At 29.6% G+C, this 19,925-nt stretch overlaps 2 protein-coding genes across 4 annotated transcripts; both read left to right on the top strand.

The window, feature by feature from the left end:
* The first annotated feature begins 1,603 nt into the window (after positions 1 to 1,603).
* Positions 1,604 to 8,569, top strand: LOC114195467 (B3 domain-containing transcription repressor VAL1-like). 3 transcript variants are annotated; one of them, XR_003606500.1, is made up of 12 exons: positions 1,604 to 1,866; positions 1,937 to 2,068; positions 2,277 to 2,358; positions 2,446 to 2,547; positions 3,104 to 3,717; positions 5,781 to 5,877; positions 6,029 to 6,203; positions 6,357 to 6,433; positions 6,542 to 6,943; positions 7,063 to 7,111; positions 7,529 to 7,596; positions 8,100 to 8,569. XR_003606500.1 is itself a non-coding variant. In XM_028085949.1 (11 exons), exons 2-11 carry the CDS (start codon positions 1,956 to 1,958, stop codon positions 7,534 to 7,536), a joined length of 1,719 nt encoding a protein of 572 aa, XP_027941750.1. In that variant the 5' UTR covers positions 1,604 to 1,866; positions 1,937 to 1,955; the 3' UTR covers positions 7,537 to 7,756. The 3 variants fall into 3 exon arrangements, 2 of the variants coding, with proteins under 2 accessions (XP_027941750.1, XP_027941748.1); XM_028085949.1 differs by lacking the exon at positions 8,100 to 8,569 and having other exon boundaries at positions 7,529 to 7,756; XM_028085947.1 differs by lacking the exons at positions 7,529 to 7,596; positions 8,100 to 8,569 and having other exon boundaries at positions 7,063 to 7,515.
* Positions 8,570 to 12,033: 3,464 nt separating this feature from the next.
* Positions 12,034 to 14,931, top strand: LOC114195530. The gene is made up of 3 exons (XM_028086035.1): positions 12,034 to 12,734; positions 12,909 to 13,012; positions 14,506 to 14,931. The coding sequence occupies exons 1-3, from the start codon at positions 12,168 to 12,170 to the stop codon at positions 14,756 to 14,758; spliced, it is 924 nt and encodes a 307-aa protein (XP_027941836.1). The 5' UTR covers positions 12,034 to 12,167; the 3' UTR covers positions 14,759 to 14,931.
* The last annotated feature ends 4,994 nt before the right edge of the window (positions 14,932 to 19,925 follow it).

The raw sequence follows: 19,925 nt of genomic DNA, 5'->3' as shown, positions 1-19,925 counted from the left end.
AAATATTAAACAACTTGTTAGATTAAATATTCGAATAACACTAAATACACTCGAAGCATTATTAAACCTATTAATATTCACATATGAACCCAAACTAGTTTAAAAGATAGGTTAAAGTGGCTAAATTCATAATTTATTAAGATATAAGTGCAATAAAATGATCGTTAAAGTGTTTATAATTATTAATGATTGAATTTAATGTTTATTCAATACTTTCATATATATATATATATATATATATATATATATTTCTTTTTTTTTATCAGCAAAGAATTGATATAATTAAGAAAGAGCACTTAAGGGGTGCTCTATCTATACATATAAAGGAGAAATTTCTATTTGTGTCCTTGTTTTCCAAATTTACCTCTAAATTTTTTTTTAAATTAAAATTTTTATTTTATCAATCTGCTATTTTTTTTTCAACCTGACGGTCTTTTTAAATTTATTTATTTTTAATTATAAAACTACCTATGAAATAATAAAAACTATTTACATTAAAGTCATAAAAATGATTAATATTTAATACCATAATAATTATAATTTTTTAATTTTTTATTATCATAAGAAAAATAACGTACCAGTATGTATTTTTACTAATATTTCCTTAAAATTTTTATTGATACCGGTATATTTTGACATTTTTTATTTTATTTTTTTTAAAAAATTCAAATTCTTATAATTATTTATAGAAAAGTTATTTTAAGATATAACTTAAACAATACACCGATAAACAAACATATAGTTGAAAGTAAACAATGGCATTAAACTATTTGATCTATAAATAAAATTACAAGAATTTAATTTTACTTAAAAACTAAAATTAAAATTCTGTAAAATATACCATTTATCAACAAAATTAAATCAAAAACCTTTAAAAAAACATTTATGTGATGTCATTAATTTAGAAACTCTTTTTTTAGGGTTAAATATATTTTTGATCTCTTAAATTGTGAAAATAATTAGTCTATCTTTGAAACTTTAACCTAATTCAGTTTTCATCCTTAAAAGTATGTGAATTTAATCTTTTTAACTAATTTTGTTAAATTTATTTGATGTTTCAAGCGTGTTTCTTATTTAACATTGAAATGAAGATATGTCAAATGGTCTAAAAAACTCAAATGTGATCATGAAACGTGTTTGAAACATCAAATAAAATTAACAAAATATAATTAAAAAGATTAAATCCATATATTTCTAAAGTTTAAAGAATAGATTAGAATAAAATTTCAAAGATTGACCGATTATAATTTTTACGAAAAGTTAAGTGAAAAAAAATATATTTAATCCTTTTTCTTATGATAATTTACAAAACATAAATTTATTTTGTGAGACCAATAATCAAATGAACTTAATTATTATTTTTGGCACACATTCAAACCCAATAAATAGTAAACAGTTTTTTTTTATTAATATTTATTCATTTTTGTCAGGATTTGAGTATCATGCAAAAAGCAACATATTTCTGTTTTGAAAAATTAATTGTGACATAAATACATATATTTAAATTAATTGAAGTATTAAATAAGAGGAATTGGTGAGAGAGGGTGAGCGTTAAAGTCAACCTGGAGAAACAGTAAGCTTAGTGTGAAGAGAAGGGAAAAGAGAGTGATAAGGAAAATCTGTTGTTAAGGTTAGCGGTCTTCTGCATGCCTTTTTCGCACTTCTCTTCAACCTTTATTATGTAAAACCGCGTTCTTTTCCAACTTTGCATGCACTCTCTTTCTCTCTCTATATATACTCATTCACTTTCTCTCTCTTACCCAAACACAACAACAATACTTCACGTTTCCAAATTCCTTCGCCACTGTAAGTGTATTGTTGTTGCAGCACACAGAAAGCACCTCAGACTTGTTTTGTTTTTCCGAGGTTGGTTTTGTTGTTCCTATTTATCTCGAAATCTGTCTGTCATTTTAATCCGTTTTTGTGTTGTTTCTAGGGTTTTGCGTTTGCAGTGGATGGAGCTCGATGTTTGCATGAATGGTGCTTGCAAGAATGGGTATGCGAGAGAGTGGAAGAAAGGGTGGCCTCTGCGATCGGGTGGATTCGCTAGGCTCTGCGATAAGTGCGGGTAAAATTTGATTTATCTCCTTTTTTCTTTTTCTGTGCTGAATTTTGATGGATTTTTTCGCTGTTGGGCGATTTTGTGAGTTTGACTCTTTTAAAATGGATGAGTATTATTTGGTCACCACAGTTTCTGAGGTCAAGGATTTTACAGTGTTTGTGACCGTAACTGTGACTGCGTGAATTTCCTTAATGTGTCACTTTTTTTGCTTTAGATCTGCGTATGCCAATTCAATTTTCTGTGAAAAATTCCACCTGCATCAAACTGGTTGGAGAGAGTGCAACTTTTGCAACAAGGTAAGCAGTAAAATATCTTTTTTCTATTTAAATTCTATTCAAGTCTTGGCTTTTTCTCCTTAGTGTATTTTTTGACTTGGTTTGCAGTCTATCCACTGTGGATGCATAATATCAAGGTTTTCTTTTGAATACCTTGATTTTGGAGGTATAGGTTGCTCAACCTGTTTGAGGGCTTCTCAAATTCCTCTGGTAAGGTTAATCTGAGTATTTATTTTTGAAGGATGATTTCCAGGCTTCGAGTTTATTTCCTTAGTAACTAATATGGTTCTTGCTATGTATATTTTAGTCAATCTCATATTTTTGCCGAATTGTATTTCTACAACAGTACATTCATGTCTAAATTATCACAAAAATTACTCTCTCTCAAATGTGAATACTGTTGCTGAAATCGTAAGGATCGAATGCAGCCTTGTTACCTTTCAAACAATTGTGAAGTTGTGATTGTGTTATAAAACAGAAAATGTAATGCCAGATGATGCAAATTTTAAAAAGAAGCAAACGTACTTAATGTCACTCATGTAATGTAATGTTACTTGTTCTAATTTTCCCCATTCCTAATTTCTGACTGTCTCTCCTTCTGTCATACTGTTAATTTTCCAATTATGTTCTTCATCTTGCTTCTAGTCTTGATCTCCTATTGTTTTATGTGACAAAGTCTTTTATAGCTTGTAATAATTTTCAACAGTTGATGAATTCCTACTGCTATATTATCTCATTATTATTTGATTTGATGTTTTTGTTGCAGATACAGGAGACTGGAAGGTCTATTAGATCAGCAAAAAATCATGCAAGTGATCGTCATACTGAACATATTGATGACAGACTATTCCTTGATGGTTCTAGCAAAAGAAAATTTATGCAGATGCGCAGAATTGTTGATGGTAGAGAATCCAGCCGTTGGCCTCAAGCTAAGAGAGATGACATAGATTCATGTATTGATCTAAACAGAGAAGAAATGAGATTTTCAAATATGATGAAACCGTCTAATTATTCATTGAAGTTTAGTGCATTAGAAAATAACAGACCAACATGGGAGAGTAGAAGTATGCAGAGATCAAGTTCATTGAATATGTCTCTGGGAGCCTCATCAGGAAACTCTGTGGTACCTTCTGCTTCAGAGATTGCAGAAAGGAGATTTGATGGTAAAACATCATCTTCTTCCTTTCATCAAGGGAAAAGACCTCTTTCCATTATGCCTAAACCATTGATGAATGCAATATCCATAATGGAATCAAGCAATGGAATGATTTCTCAAGAGCGTGTTGCACGGCCACCTACTGATGGGAAAGGCAAGAATATGTTACTTTCTCGATACTGGCCTAGAATTACAGACCAAGAGCTTCAGCAATTATCTGGAGAGTATCCTTTTATATTTATGCTAAATAGTTCCTTTTAGCCTCTGCATTACATATCATAAATGCTTATTTTTATATAATTAAAATTCACAATAAACAATTTTTAAAAACAACAGATTTACAATGAAAAATTTAAACTAATTAAAGGTCATTGAAAAATTTATGTAAAAAAAGCATAGGAAAAAATACAATAGAATAGAGACTTACTAAGTAAACAAAGATGAAAGAATTAGTTTGAGTTTGAGAGGTTTGAGAGAGAAATATTTTATGCTGTCCACTGTCGTCTAAAAGGTTGAATCACCCACCAGAATTACATTTTTTATTAGGGATTTTTTAACTTCATTTGACAAGAGATATACAAATTTGTTGGGAGTAATATTTGCTTACTAATAAAATGTTTATAAAAAAAATATAAATAAGTTTATTTATTACTATAAATAATTGAAAAAATAGAAAAGTTATGTAATAATTTATTTCAAATTTTGTGTTTTAACTAAGTATATATAGTTTATGATTATATATATATATATATATATATATATATATATATATATATATATATATATATATATATATATATATATATATATATTTGTGGAAAACTCTTTCTCACGTTACATGGCATTATTTGCTGATTTTAATAGAAACAACACAATATATATATATATATAGAAGTTAATAAAATCTATTAATATAGAAAGTTTTGTTGTAGGTCCAAAATAGTTGTTATATCAAAATTGTATTAATGGTAAAAAAATTAGATACTTAATAATGAAATCAATTCATTAAATGAAAAGTGAGTGAGTATACAATTGTATTCCATATGGAAAAGAGATTTCTTTTGCCTATACTATAATGTTATTGTCTAATTTGAACAAGATCGTCTATAATGAATAATACATCTAAAAGGTGAAATAAATTAATAAAAATGTTAGGAAAAAATTTAAAATAAAATAGCTTTGATTTTTTTATCAGCAAAAATATAATATCTTACTACTTACTACCGTTTATATATATATATATATATATATATATATATATATATATATATATATATATATATATATATATATATATATATATATATATTATTCAATATGGTTCAATAATTTGTTATATAATTTCTCTATACTACTACTAATATTTTTTTTAATAATTTTTAACATCTTTTATATACTATTTCAAGTTTTTTTATTTTTAAAATTCCAGTTTTTTATATTTATTTCCTTCTTGTCCATAAACTGTCTATTATTTTTCTTCTACTTTACATAAGCTTGTTTTTTCTTTAATCAGCATCTGCCCTACAAAAGGTAATATATTATTATATATTAATTTTCTATTCTTTTATTCATACCTGTTATATATAGGATTGAATTTTCATATTTTTACCCTTTTATCGCATAAGTTTTTGATAACGACAGATAATAAATTTATTGCATTTAACTATTAGTTTTTATATACTTTTATATAATTCTATTTGTTATAATTTCTATATTATTAACAGTATTTATTTTATTATTTCAACATCATACTTTAATATATTAATATTGATATATGAACTTTATTTTTGTTACCGTAACCGGAACGCCGAAAAGATAATTAGTAATTGAAAACCGTTAAACTGCTATAGTTCATTAAAATATAAGTGTTCAGTAAAATTATCCATTAAAGTGCTTAATAATTATAACGTGATACAATTAAAAATATTTTTAATTTTATGTTATCAATAAGAGTATATTTTTATTAAAAAAAAACTATAAGAAGCAAAAAAAAAATTGAAAGAGGGTTGATTGAAATAAATAGATCCTCAAGAGGTTTAAGTATAAATAAAGATGAAAGAGACGTAGTAGTTGGAGTCTGTGAGATGGTTGAGAGAAAACTATTTAGTAAGTTGGCAACAGCAGTGTGTGGGATGCACTTGAAAAAGAGAGAAGAGAAAGAATACTGAGAATCTCTGATCAAATTCTAATTTATGAATTCTAATTTACAATATTTACACAGCATCTGCATTAAACTCTGTTATACAGTTAATTCATTATACCCGTTTCCTTAACTATATAATCACAGCTTGAAATCTACTATAGTGCCTTTATTTGAGAAGGTACTGAGTGCCAGTGATGCAGGTCGAATTGGTCGTCTTGTTCTGCCAAAATCTTGCGCTGAGGTAACCCTTTATTCATTTCATTTCTGTCTCTATCTGTTTGTGCACATGTTCATGCATGCAACATTCTTGTAAAAAGTTTTCTAATAAAGAAATATGTTACCACCTTTTAATTGCAGCATATCTGATGTAACAATTTGCACATGAATTTCAGGCTTACTTTCCTCCTATTTCACAATCAGATGGTGTTCCTTTGCATATGAAAGATGTGAAGGGAAATGAGTGGACATTTCAGTTTAGATTTTGGCCTAATAACAACAGTAGAATGTATGTATTAGAGGGAGTAACCCCTTGCATACAGGCCTTGCAACTAAATGCTGGCGACATTGGTATATAATTTCATCTGGGCACTGATCTACGCACATACTTGTTTCGTTGCTGTTTAATACTTTACTGAAAAAATTTATTCGGTTTTCTGATTTTGTTTGAAAATGTGATCAGAAGTAAATGTGTTTCATGGCTGTAAACTTATTCTGCTGCAGTGATATTTAGTCGGATAGATCCTGGAGGCAAATTTGTTTTGGGTTTTAGAAGGGCATCAGATTCTACAGATACACAGGTTCTGACATTATTTTCTATTTCACTGTTCGTTGTCTCTTCTTTTGATAATGCGTGTATGATGTATTTTTTTTTTCATAAAATTAACAAATGATTATTATTGAAACAGGATGCTTCTGCTGGTAATTCCAATGTTTTTCCAACAAAGGAAAAAACCTTTTCTGGTACAACTGCAGGAAATAGTTATCATGATCCTCTCCAGACAAGGAAAGCGAATGGTGATGCTTACTTAAATAAATGTTCAGAGCATTTCCGTTTGGGTACTGGAATTGCTGAGTGTCTTCGAACTGAAAATTCTGAGATGGTAAACAACGATTTGGTACAACTACCAATTTCAGTTTCAGAAAAGACTCAAAATATTGGACCTATGTGCAAGAGGTTGCTCATACATAATGAAGATGCCATGGAGTTGAGAGTTACATGGGAAGAAGCTCAGGACTTGCTTTGTCCAGCGCCTAGTGTCAAAGCCAGTATCGTAGCAATTGAGGACCAAGAATTTGAGGAATATGAGGTAAGTATGAGTGCCACTGCCATGGCTGTGCATCTTTTTATTATATTGGTTTGCTTTGAAGCATTACATTAAAATTTCTGTTATTCAGCTAATATATGACTTCATTTTCATTCATTTAGGAACCCCCGGTCTTTGGAAGAGAACTACAATCAATGCTCGTTCATCAGGGTAAGATTGAACACATTGCATAAGTCTTATTTATATTTAATCCAGCAGAAAATTTTGATTGGGGAGTGACAGTTTTATCACTAGTTTTTGTAGCTTGATCTTGTCTTCAAAATTTTCATTCTGTTTTCTTGCATTCGATATGTTAAAGAAAGTGTAGTAGATTACTCCCATTGGATTCTGTGGTGAAAAGGAATAGTGGTCCTGAGGTAATTAAGGAGGATAAGTGGTTGATGAAGTTCCTTGTTTAGTGTTTGTATCAGAGTTAAAAAATAGGCATCAAGATAAAAAATTTTAAGACCGAAAAAGTAGTCCTTCATAGAAGAAATAATGATATATCCTTTTTCAAATTCAAATTCTATTATGCTCTACTTGCATTTCATGCATGGTCTATGGTTCTTACATACAATGGCTTTTCAGTTCTTTGAGCTTTGCATCAGAAGAAATGAGTCCAAAAGAATCAGATAATATTACTGTAATCGACAAAGGTGTGATGATCCTACTCTCCACTTTTTACAATTCTGTAATTACTGTGTATATTTAGATTCTAAAGCTGTAGAGCTCCTGCATTTTTGTTAACATTGAAACAATAGGTCATCTTTTAAAATATCATGTAGTAATCGAGTCCACATTTTTTATTGGGTTTTTTTCGTGCTATCCTTTGCTGGATAATAAAAATATACTGATATTTTAAATATCTTTTTAATATATTTTAAGACATCTTTTTAATATATTTTAAGACATTGAAATTAGTGGTAATTTTAAATATCTTTTAATATATTTTAAGACGTTGAAATCAGTGGTAATCAGTGTATTATGAAAACACAGTAAAAAAATAATACACAAAAAAATCAGCAGAGAATCCAAATTCTGTAATAATCTCCATAGATTCAGTCTTTATTCCAGTTGATTAAACTGAAACTTAGACAATTAATTGTTGAACGTTGAGGAGTTTTGGATGATAATGTTGCTGACCCTGGTGATTCATCAGCTGGAGACAGCACCAAACATCCGAGGCACCGTTCTGGATGCACTTGCCTTACCTGCATCACTGTGAAACACCGTTTGGACACCCTTTTGACGCGTAAGAAGCAACTCCATGGTATCCAGAATGATGATGATATTTATGACAGAGATGAAGGAGATGGTGCATGTCTCTCAGAGAGAGAGGGAAGCATAAACAAAGGTTGTGTTAAGAAGGGTGAACGCAGTGCAGGAGAAATAGACCTGAATTGTCGTCCCAATCTTGACGAAGACATGCAAGTGGATATATGAAACCAAAAACTATCCTTTAGCACAGGAATTCATGAACCAAAATGGCCTAAAACTTTGATCCTGAACTGCAGTTTACATCGCTCCTTTTCACTTAATCTTCTGTATGGAATCTAAAAGGATGACTTAAGTTAGATTTCTCCTTTATGCAAACTCAACACAGTCTTGTTGCTTTCCTTTTCAAAGGAGTGGTAGATGATTCTATTTTTACAGTTAAGAAGTAGAATTTTGAGTCTGGTTTATTTTGAAGTTTTCTCATTCGCTTTCTTTAGACATGGGAAACTTGCATAAAGTTTTCTCCTCGTGTGTCTTTGCTTCCTTCGGTTCTCACAAAAGCGTTGGACCTTAAACTGTTACAAGATACGAAAGTCATTTTTTAACAAAGTTTTGAGACTCAATTGGCTCAAAAAGAAACTCAATTGACATGAAAAGAAAAATTTGTAAACAAAAACTTTTCAAGTATCAAAATCCTACAAAATACCTATATTTATAATCGTTATAAACTTAACCACGTTTCCTTCTTTAAGGTTATTCTAAGATTATTATAATGGATCTATAATTGATATTTATAGAAGATGAATGCAAGGTTTTCTTAATTCTTACATTTGAAATAGGTTAATCATAAAAAAAAATAGAATTTTGACTGTTAATTTGAATTTTCTTCTGATCCGTCTCCAGAGACGCACATAAAGACATTCGTGGGCTTCTATCATATCTTACTATTGTGCACTCTAATTTACATTCCATTGTTTTGTACTATGAAACCAATAATCAAAAAACAACCTAATCTTAACCATGGTCCCTTCCCTAAGGGTATAATGGGTCTATGCATGTGATGCTATCCAAACCTACCTAACCCAACTAGAAAAAACACTCAAAGCTTAACAAAATACCTTTCTTCACTCAAAGCTATTAGCTAAAAAGACTCGAGCGAAGTTAAGTATACAATCGCGTTAGTGCTTAAACTATTATCACAATAGTAAATAATTACTTCCATTGAAAATTGCAAAATTTTCAGCACACTAAAATGAGAACAAATAAATCGCACACCATTTAAATCTTCACCAATCAAGAATAATAACTTGGTGTTTTCCCATGGTTGGTAAAAGCATGTGAAGAATTTAAGACACAAAATTGATTCACTGTATGAACCAATCAAAATTACAAAGTGACCCGGTCAAGCTTTTCATCAAACATGTCCAAAATTCTAGGCCTTACTCATCAATTTCAATCATTTCAATTTATGTTGTGGTGGTGGCAAATAGGTGTTGTGAAAAGAGTTACTTAGGTAGCAATGGCAAAGAAAGAGAAAATAATAAAAAGGTGAATGACAAAAAAAAAGTAATAAAAGGACAGAAAAGGCGTTAGAATATTTAGGTTAAATTACATTATATATATATATATATATATATATATATATATATATATATATATATATATAAATTAGAAAAGGAAACTAATCAATAACAATTCAGAGGCAAAAGAACATAAAGTTGATGTTAAGTTGATTAATCACCATGGTTAAGGTGAATACATTACAGAAGAATCTTAACAATTATTTGACACAACTATGAAATTCATACTAATCACCATTGTTTGTGGGTGTGCTGAGATAACAGAAAAACCAATAATGCCACAAAATTTTGGCGATGCTATGAAAATGTAAATTACATATATAATCTTAATTTATAGAATATAAACAAAGAAAGGTATGCAAATTAAAGAGGGTGAATTCAGTGATTTTTTTTGAAAGAAAAAAATGGAGTAGGTTAAGATATTATTAAAATGAACAAAAGTTATATAACTTTTTCCTTCAAAAAGTTATTGAATCTGATCTCATCATTCAAGACATGAAAATAAATTAAAATTAAATAATTTTTTCTTCCACAAAGTCATTGAATTAAATCTCTTAAATTAAATATATGTAATATTAAAAGACAAAAGGGTACATAAAGGAAATGTCATATATAATGTCACATGACAAACCTCAAGCCCTCCCTTGGTTTCACTTCAGCAACATCTTGAATAGATAATCAACCCAGCTCACACGTGTTGGCTCACTACGAGTCGGGTTGAAAATGAGTGAACCCAATCCAGCTCACTGTATGGTGAGCCAAAAGTTTTGCAATCCGGCTCAACCCACCACAGGTTGGTGAGTTAAGTGGGTTGACTCACTAACCCACATAAAAAAATATTTATTTATTTATTTTTATGTATTCAAATATTTAAATAATTTTTTAAGCAACCCATGAGATGACAATCACAATACGAATCAAGAACCAATGTCTTCATCATTCTCACCACCAATATATTATAAATTGTTTTCAAGAAAGTATCCATATAGTCCAAGAAAACATGACTAATATTACACATTTTCTGTCATGCTATTCAACAAAATATAAATAAAAAATTACACATTTTTGTCATGCTAATTTAGAAAAATTTGTTTATAAAACGGTTGCTTGGATAATTTACTACAAAGATTATAGTTAAAAATTAAAGTATGAACATATATAATTTGTCAATCAAATTAATTAAACATTCAAACTATTCAAATATTATTAAACAACATTCTAACATCTGAGCTTATATAATTAGGAGTAGTAAATAATTATTAAAAAAATTAAAAAAAAGGTAAAAAAATGTTGGTGGGTTAAGTGGGTCAACCCATCTTCAACCCAGCTCGAACTCTTTTAACTCATGGGTTAAGTGAGTTGGGTTGAATTCAACCCATTTTTAAAAAAAAATTAATTTTTTCTCGACCGAACTTAGTTCGAATCCATAATAAATCAAGTTGGCTCACAAATTGAAACTCATTTTGAAATTTCTAATCTTGAATCTCTGTCATTAATAAACACAACAAAAACAAAAAGGGTAAAGATTTTATGATGTTAAATAATATGATATGAAACAAAAAGATTATTTTATTGCAAACGATTGTTGGTTCAATATCAACTTTGAATGGCAAGTAACTTGGTTCAATATCAACTATGAAAGCAAATCAATCCCTCACATGTGAATGAAATTCATTCTTTGTATCTTTCACAGTATGTTATATTTTTGTTTAGAATGAAACTAATTCTATTTTGCTCTTGTTATGCTTTAATCAATCATTGAATTGAAAAACTTGTATTCAATGTGAAAGGTTGAGCCGAATCAAGTAACGTAACATGACTATTACTGGAAACATACGAGAGAAAGCATTGCGGGAAAAGAAAAGAAGTTTGACGAAAGTCAAGTTTGAGAGGTTAACTCTCTTTTGTATATATATTATGCTGTCAAATCTTTATCCTTTAAAGAAAGAAATCAAATTAATTTTTTTAATAAATATTAGACCATATGGAATAAAAAATAAATAAATAAACACATAAAATAATTATTTCAATATTAAAACCAAAATACAATTAACCCAATCTCAAAACAAAATGCACATAAAAGAAAAGCAGACTGCAAAGCATTGGACAGGGTAAATAAAAAGAAAAGAATAGGAATGGTTTGGGTTGGTAAACCTTGGACATCAACTCTATCTCCAATTTTAAAACATTTTACATATATTCCTTCCTTATTTTGAATGGTTCAAACACCTGATTGGACATATCTCTTAGAAAATGGCTACAACCAATGAACATGAAACTTCGAATATCTAATGTCTCTACACCAGACAGCTTACTTTCGACCGGCCTCAAAACACGTAAACCTTGGCCACATTCGGTCGTCCTTATTTCCAATACGACCGAATTAACAACCATCTTCCCTTGTCACTTTCTTTCATCCTTTGCTTAAATATATGTTGCTTCAAACCTATACCTATGTAAACCCTTATCTCATCTTATCCTCAACCTCCAACTCTACAATGGATCATGATCACACTAATAAGGACATGCAGGAAAAACCAATCTTAGTATCTCTCGAAGATCTGTACCAAGGAATCCCAGATGAATCCGTTAACCTCACCTTTCAGCATCTTGCTCAAGTCAACACATCAGAGAAGAGAAAACCCGCAACAACCCTAACACCTTCACGCTCTCTCACCAAACTACCTAGTCTTGATTTCACCAAAGGCTTGCAAGGTTCTGCTCATCACCATGATCAACACCACGTACAAGATTTTGGCCATGGAGGATCGTCACCGTGGGGCCATCCTGGTCATTTTAACCACCATTCTGGTGGTGGTTCGCAAAGAAGTCCTCATTGCACGATCAGTGGAGATGATCGTTCCAAGTGTGGCGTGAGCTTTGATGGTATGAGTGTTGCTTCAGGAAGAGGTAGTCGAAGACCTCGACCTGGGATTCCGCACTCTAAGATTTGCGCAACTTGCAATACCTATATTTATATATTCCGCACCAGATGCTTGGTACGTACTTCGATATATTAACTAAGTAAATTTCTGAATTTTGTATATTCAATCTTTTATGACACATATGTTATCTATTTTATCTTTATAAACACATGTGTGTTATAGATAATTAATTAATATAGCTGTTGCACCATTCAACCTTTCTCCTGATAATGATTCTGATGCATGCAGGTATGTGGGAGGGTTTATTGCAGACAATGTGTAGAAATAGGAATGGGGGAGATGGTAGAAGGAAGAAAGTGTATTGAGTGCCTTGGATTGAGATTCAGCCATAGGTAACGATTTTATTCTGTTTTACTTAAAAAAAAAAAACTCTGTTGTTTGAACTAGGTAGTGGATGAGATTGTAACTGTCATAGTTTTTTCTTTGCTTTATATGCAGAGTAAGGAATTTCTGTGTATCAAGTGTTTACTGAAAATTATATGCTGCTTAAATGAAAATGGCTGCTTTTTTATTTTTTAAAAGACAGGAAAATATTATTTATTTTTTCAATTACAAGGAAGAAATTACTATAGTTCTTGAACCACCATGTGATGATGTAACTAAACAATATCTTATTGTGTCATTTGTAAATGGAACAAACCACGACGATTTGGAAAGATGTTACAGTTTTTCGTAAGGTACTGATATGTACAAATGTGACACCTAAACTAGATAACAGCCCCAAAGGAAAAACATAGGCTTCCCAACACATACTAATATGCTACCCCACCTAAACATATATATAAATTCTAGAGGGCAATCATAAAGTTATTTTTTTCCTTACTAAAAGATGATGATGTTGAATCCTGTAAAGATGAAAAGTTCTGTTATAAGTGTATTTTCTGTCTTGTTTGTTTTCTTGACAGCATTATTTATGCTTTTTGTTTGCCGTCCCATTAATTTGTCTATATCAAACATTAAATAAGTCATACATCGGAATCAAAGTTGGTCTGAATCACTATTTGCACATGCATACTCCTCTTAACACTAACCAATGGATAAGCAAGTCACATTCATAACTATACAATGCCAAATAGTATGATACATTTTCCATCTTATCACATAACTTTCTCCCAACTTTCTCATATTAAGAATATTCATGGAAGTTAAGAGTCTATGTCTAAGTATCATTTTTCAATACTTAATCCTAATCTTAATTCCCTTTCAACAAATACATCACAACTAATGTTGTTATCCATTAGTATTACATATTACACTTAAAAAATATCAATTAGAGATAAGACGAATTTATGTGGATATAACATCACAAGTTAATTTTGTGGAGTTGAGTCAAACTTAAATTTTACTTTTTAATGTGGTATCAGAATTATCCTAAGTTTATCGTAACGAGACGAGTTGATTGTTACCCGCTATCTAGAGATGTGTTATTTGTCGAGACTATTATGTCATCCACTATTAGACCGCAGTCAAACTACTCACTAGTGTTTAGTCCCACATTCAGGATGTATATGCCTCAGCATGAAGGGATGTGTTTGAGATTCCACATCAACTAAAGACATGGGTTTACAGTATATAAGAAGTAGGTGCAAACTTAACCTCACCTTACAAATTAATTTTACGGGATTGTGTTAGGCTTAAGTATACTTAAGAAATAGTTTGGAGTTTCACCTTCTTCTTTTTTTTAAACATAAAATCTAATTAAAGAACACCGCTCACAATACTTATTATATTTGTATATAGTTTTGTTCTGAATTTAATCTTTATACATTAAGATACATATGATAGTTTGGTTGAAGGTAATCTAAGATATTTTTTTGTGACATAGGTATATAGAAAGAGCAGGGAATGTAGGGTGCTGTAGCTGGAGGTATCCAAAGACATTGAAACAGGTGGAGCTGAAGTGTGCTGAGAAAGGACCAAGAAGGAGTGGAAGGTATGGTCATGGAGGGATGACAAACTCAAGATCACGAAGTCCTGTTAGCCCAAGAAGGAACCATGGTGTTGCTAGCAATGAACACTCTTTCATCAATTCTTCATCCTTTTCTCCTTTCTCACCACATTACAGCCTCCCTCTATAAAGGAGTAACAGTTTAATGGCGACAGTATGTCCTAGGTGGATCAGCCATGCATTCACAATTTGTTTTGTTTAACTTTATTCTATGTTTTTAACTTCATTTGTTCCTCTAGTTTAATTGAAAGCTTATTGTACTCCTTCTTAAAAAATATGCTTATAATGGCTAGTAATATTAGCACTTCTAATTTATGATTTTAATTTTTATTTATCATTGATTCTAAACATGTAGATAATATCTATTGGCAATACAAATAGACACTAACTTTTTTTTATTCAAAATCTTAGCCGTTAATGTTAAAAAACGATTTAGAAATCGATTCATATAAAAATTATTTAGTTACTAAAACATTTATAATAGAAAACATATTATTTTAGTTACTAAAATATTTTAATTATTAATAATTTTTAATTTATAAATTAATATTTAAATTGATCATTATAAACTAATTATTTTTATTATTAAAATCGATATTATTCAAAGATTTTTTTATTGTTAGTGATAAATAACATTCAATTTTACATTATCAATGTAAAGAGCGGCGATGAAATCATTTTAATGCAAATAGTCTTTATAGTTGTAATAACGAAATATAAAATAAAAAGACTATAAATCAATTATACTGAAAATATATTTATTAAATATAGAAAAAAAATTAAATAATCTCAACAACGAGTTTTGTGTGATGATAAAATAAGATATTTTAAAAAATGAATAAAATATTCATTTAAAAAAATGGCTAATCATCTTCATATTAAAATTCATAAAAAAGGTAAAGAAAATTTCAAAAAAAGCTAATGATATTTAAATATTATTATTTTTAAAATAAAATTTACTGAAAAAAAATAAATCATATTATATATATATATATATATATATATATATATATATTAAAAAAATCAGTGGGCCAAGCCCTAACCACGTTCTTAGTTCCGTTTCTGGCTACCGGTCAATGAATAAGGTGCCATTAAATCAAATGTATAAACATTTAGACAAGTGGATCTTCAATAAAAAAATTATTAGTGTCAGATATTCTTTAATGTATTTGTATTTTAGATGAAGATACAATGAACATCACGTTTAATTTTCATAAAAGGATTGAGATGGATTCTAAACGATCACTTTCTATTTTTTATTTCTTTTAATTGTTTAACTTGTCATAAAATTTAATCTTATCTTTCAAGATATTTTTCATCTTACCACAATCTTTTATGTGATTATGTTCAAATGATGTGGATCAATTAAATATTTTGTAGAGTTAAATATGTTTTTGGTCTATTAACTTTAAGTGAAAATTAAAATTAACCCATCTTCGAAACTTTGGCCCAATTTAGGGTCTAATTTTAAAACTGCGTGAATTTAGTCATTTGAACTTAAGTTATTGTTAAATTTATTTGACATTTCAAACACGTTTCATGATAGTTCCTTAGTTAATGTTGAAGCGGAAATGTGTCAAACTGTGCAAACAACTCAAATGCTAAATTTGGTTAAAAGACCAAATTCATGTCGTTCTAAAGTTGGAGGATTAAATTGGACCAAAGTTTCGAAGATGAATTAATTTCAGTTTTCACTTAAAGGTAAGGGATCAAAAACATATTTAAATATTTCTACCTTTTAGAATATTGTTTAGTTATTATATACTTTATTTTCACATGAGAATGTTCAACACTCCTAACTTAAGTGTTCAATAGCATAAACTTTACATTTACTAGATAATATAAAAGATTTATCTTCTTTATTCTATTACTATTAATTTTTGTTTCATTTGAAAAACTCTTTTGTTTCGCTAAAACAATTTTCATCATCTCTCAATCATCCACTAGGTTGATATTTGAAAAGTTTTCTTAAATATGTAAGGTATTTTTCGTCTAATCATATCATACCCTTAATTATACATTTGTTTTCTTTTATCTGATTTCATTCAATGGTCTCTTAAATTATTTCTAAGACACATATTTGATAATATTTTAATTTGAAAATTTTTATTTTTTGTGTAATTGTAATCAAGCGATGTATTATAACTTTTATTAGTGTATAAAAAGAGATATTTCATTAGAATTTAAATAATGAAGTAAACATACATTTAAAATATTTATCAACTAGGTTTCATTAACAGTTGAAAATTTAATAAGTGTTTTTGTTCTTATGAAATTTTGTTTTGTATTATAATTTGAAATGTATACAATTATAATTTCTTTCTAAATATTTGATATTGAAGAAACAATCATCCTTTTAATATTGAATATTTAATAATAATATATTTCTTTTACTCTAACTTTATTATTTTATAAAAATTAATTAATTGATAGAAACAGTAAGAAAATGGGTACGGATACAAATATATACTCATTAAGTAATAGTGATGAGGCACCATTGAATTTGAGTACGGAGATGTGGATAAATTTTTTTTCTCTAAAGATGGATACAGGATAACGAAACTGGTTTTTGCCATACCCCATTATCATCTACCCAAAATATATTGAGAATATGTGGGATAAAAATATGATAGAAAAAAAATACTACAATCTATAACATGGCCCTAGGAAAAGCTTAAAATATTGGAAACATTATGTACGTATTTTTTGAATCTAGATGCATATGATTAAGAATGTGAAAATAATTGAATATATGATTGATAATAAATATAAAGCATAATAAATATAAAGCTCATGCTTTTAATATATTATTGTCAATAATGGGAATAAATTTTTTAGTTTGTTACTTGATAACGGAAAGACTATTACTATGTTAAGAATTATAAGTTCGAATTTTACACCGAATGAAAATAAAATAGTTAAGTAATGTGTGAGAAAAAAATTTATAACTTTACAGTTTTATAATTTTAAATAAAGAATCATACTATAGTAGTTTTCATGAGCTCCTAACCCCTACTAAATATAAGGAAAATATTTAAGAAAAATTTAGGAAGAAACTTTCTTCACTTTCTTTCTTTTATTTTGTTTAATTTTGTCTTAAATAAAATATAGAACTCATGTGTTTATCTTGTGTTTTATAAGTTTACTAGTGGCACCTTCTTCTTTTGAGTTTGTCACCTTCTAGAGGAATGAAGGGTTATGGAGGAGTCTACCCTAAAGGGGTGATCTCACCACATCCTTAGTTTTGCTAAGGAGACCCCTTGGAAGTGGAAAAGGAGAGTATCGAAGAAGTGGACAAGAGAAAATTTTGGAGTGGGAACCACTATGCATACTTGGAGGAGAGAAAATGCACCTTTTTGTTGATTTTGTAATGAGTAGAGAATATTCTCCCTCTCCCTCATCGTTATACTTCTAGAAATAGACTTTTTGACTTTGCTAGATGGTATTCATCTATGTATTATTAATAGTAGATCCCTATTTAAGAGAACCTCCTCCTCACTTGTTGAATGAAGTAGAACTATTATAGACAATTTGGTTGTGCATGCTTCTCTTTGAGAATGAGTCTATCCCTTAGTCTTATCTAGAACCTTGGTTCAAGTGGCAACAACCACCATTCATCTTGATTGCTTCATCTCCCAAGTGATGTGCCACCTTCCCTTCTCTTTTTAGTCTTTGTTCTTTATTTCAAGTTTTATGTTCTTATGTTCATTTTATGCTTCCACAATTAATGTTGTCTTTGTTATCTTATGTTCTTTCTTTTGTTAATTTGAATCCATCCTCTTCTCTCTTTTGAGCTCCTATGAAATGCACATTCACATCTAGATAACTTAGTTATCTTAATGTTCAGTTGGAATCTTCTTGGAGTTTTCTTAAGAAACAAAAAAATAAAAACACATTTTCCTCTTAAAATCAACAAAAGTAACTTTCAACATTTGGTAATCTTGTCTTGTGTAGATATCTTAAAATGCTCTAAATCATCATATCCTTGGCTAAGTTGGTGACTTTCTAAGAAAAAGTGAGTTGTTGACTTCATACCGCACTGGGCACCATTCATCATGCTGGGGGAATTGTTGATAGGAGGCTACTGATTACACAGTGTCGGGTGCCACACATTAACCGTTGGGCACCACCTCCCTACCGTCGTGCTCTGGTTGCAATTGAGTTGCAGTTTGTTAGGCGTTGTTCTATTTGTTGGGCGCTAGTCTTACTACCATGTTCTATTTTGGTAGTTTTGGCTATTGCTTTATGCCTTCTCAATGTGCTTAAATGTTGTTGGATAACATGCTTTTATGTGCTTAGTCATAGGGTATTATCATCTTGAAGAAAATTGCATGATAGTTACATGTTTGAGTCTATGTTTATGTCATTGTTTGTGTTTTATAAGTCTTTAAATGCATTTATCTTTGCTTGAGTCATATGACATGAATGCCCAATTGTAGTTTTCATGTCATTGTTTCCGATGTTTGCATGTATTTGAAAAAATGCTTAGGCTAGTACGCATGTATCTTGAATTAATTGTTTGATCCTAAACATAGGAGTTTAGTTCATTTTCACCTAGCAACCATTTCACATCTTTAAGCCATTCTAGAATTAATTTTTGAATTTGTTTTGTTACACAAAATTGTATTGGCCGAAAGCTTTTAAAGTTGTTTTGGAAAGAAATTGATGCTAAAAAATTGTATGTCCATTGGTTATAGAATTGGCCATTTTAGGTTGTGTGATGAGCTTGGCAAATTAATTCCATTCTTGTAGGTTTACTAGTCTTTTTGATATGTGTAGTTGGCTGGATTTTATTGCATGTATGAGTATTTTCTGAGTCTTAATTCAAGTTTTTCATCTTTTAGTCTTCTAAAAATTTTTGTCCACAAGTCTTTTTATTAGTGTGTTATTTCTTGTTTTGTGTTTTTCTTTTTTGTCTTAGGATATTCTTAAGGTTTGTATTTATGGTTTTCTTTCCTTGAACTTCTTTGAGTGATTGGTTAGTGTGCATATTTTCATTTGATATCCATCTTTCAAGAATTTGAATTTAAGGAATTTGAACACTCATGAATTTAGGCTTGAGAGTTTGAGTACAACCTACCCTTGAAATTTGGTGAGCTAGCCAAACATTGTCGGAGTTTATTTGTTTTTATTTTGTTTTTTGCTAACCTTAACCTCATTTATAGCTTATTGTTGGTCTTGGTTTTTTTGTGTGTAGGTGCAACATGTCAAACACTTCATCCAACTCCCAAGGTTGGAGAACCCTTAATGACTCAACTCAACCAAGAGTCATCTCTAGTTAAGCTTCTCAAACAAAA

Source organism: Vigna unguiculata, chromosome 8 (genome assembly GCF_004118075.2).
Source record: "Vigna unguiculata cultivar IT97K-499-35 chromosome 8, ASM411807v1, whole genome shotgun sequence".
Lineage (NCBI taxonomy): Eukaryota > Viridiplantae > Streptophyta > Magnoliopsida > Fabales > Fabaceae > Vigna > Vigna unguiculata.
Note: the sequence above shows the minus strand (reverse complement) of the source record. Positions and strands in the feature narration are given on the sequence as shown.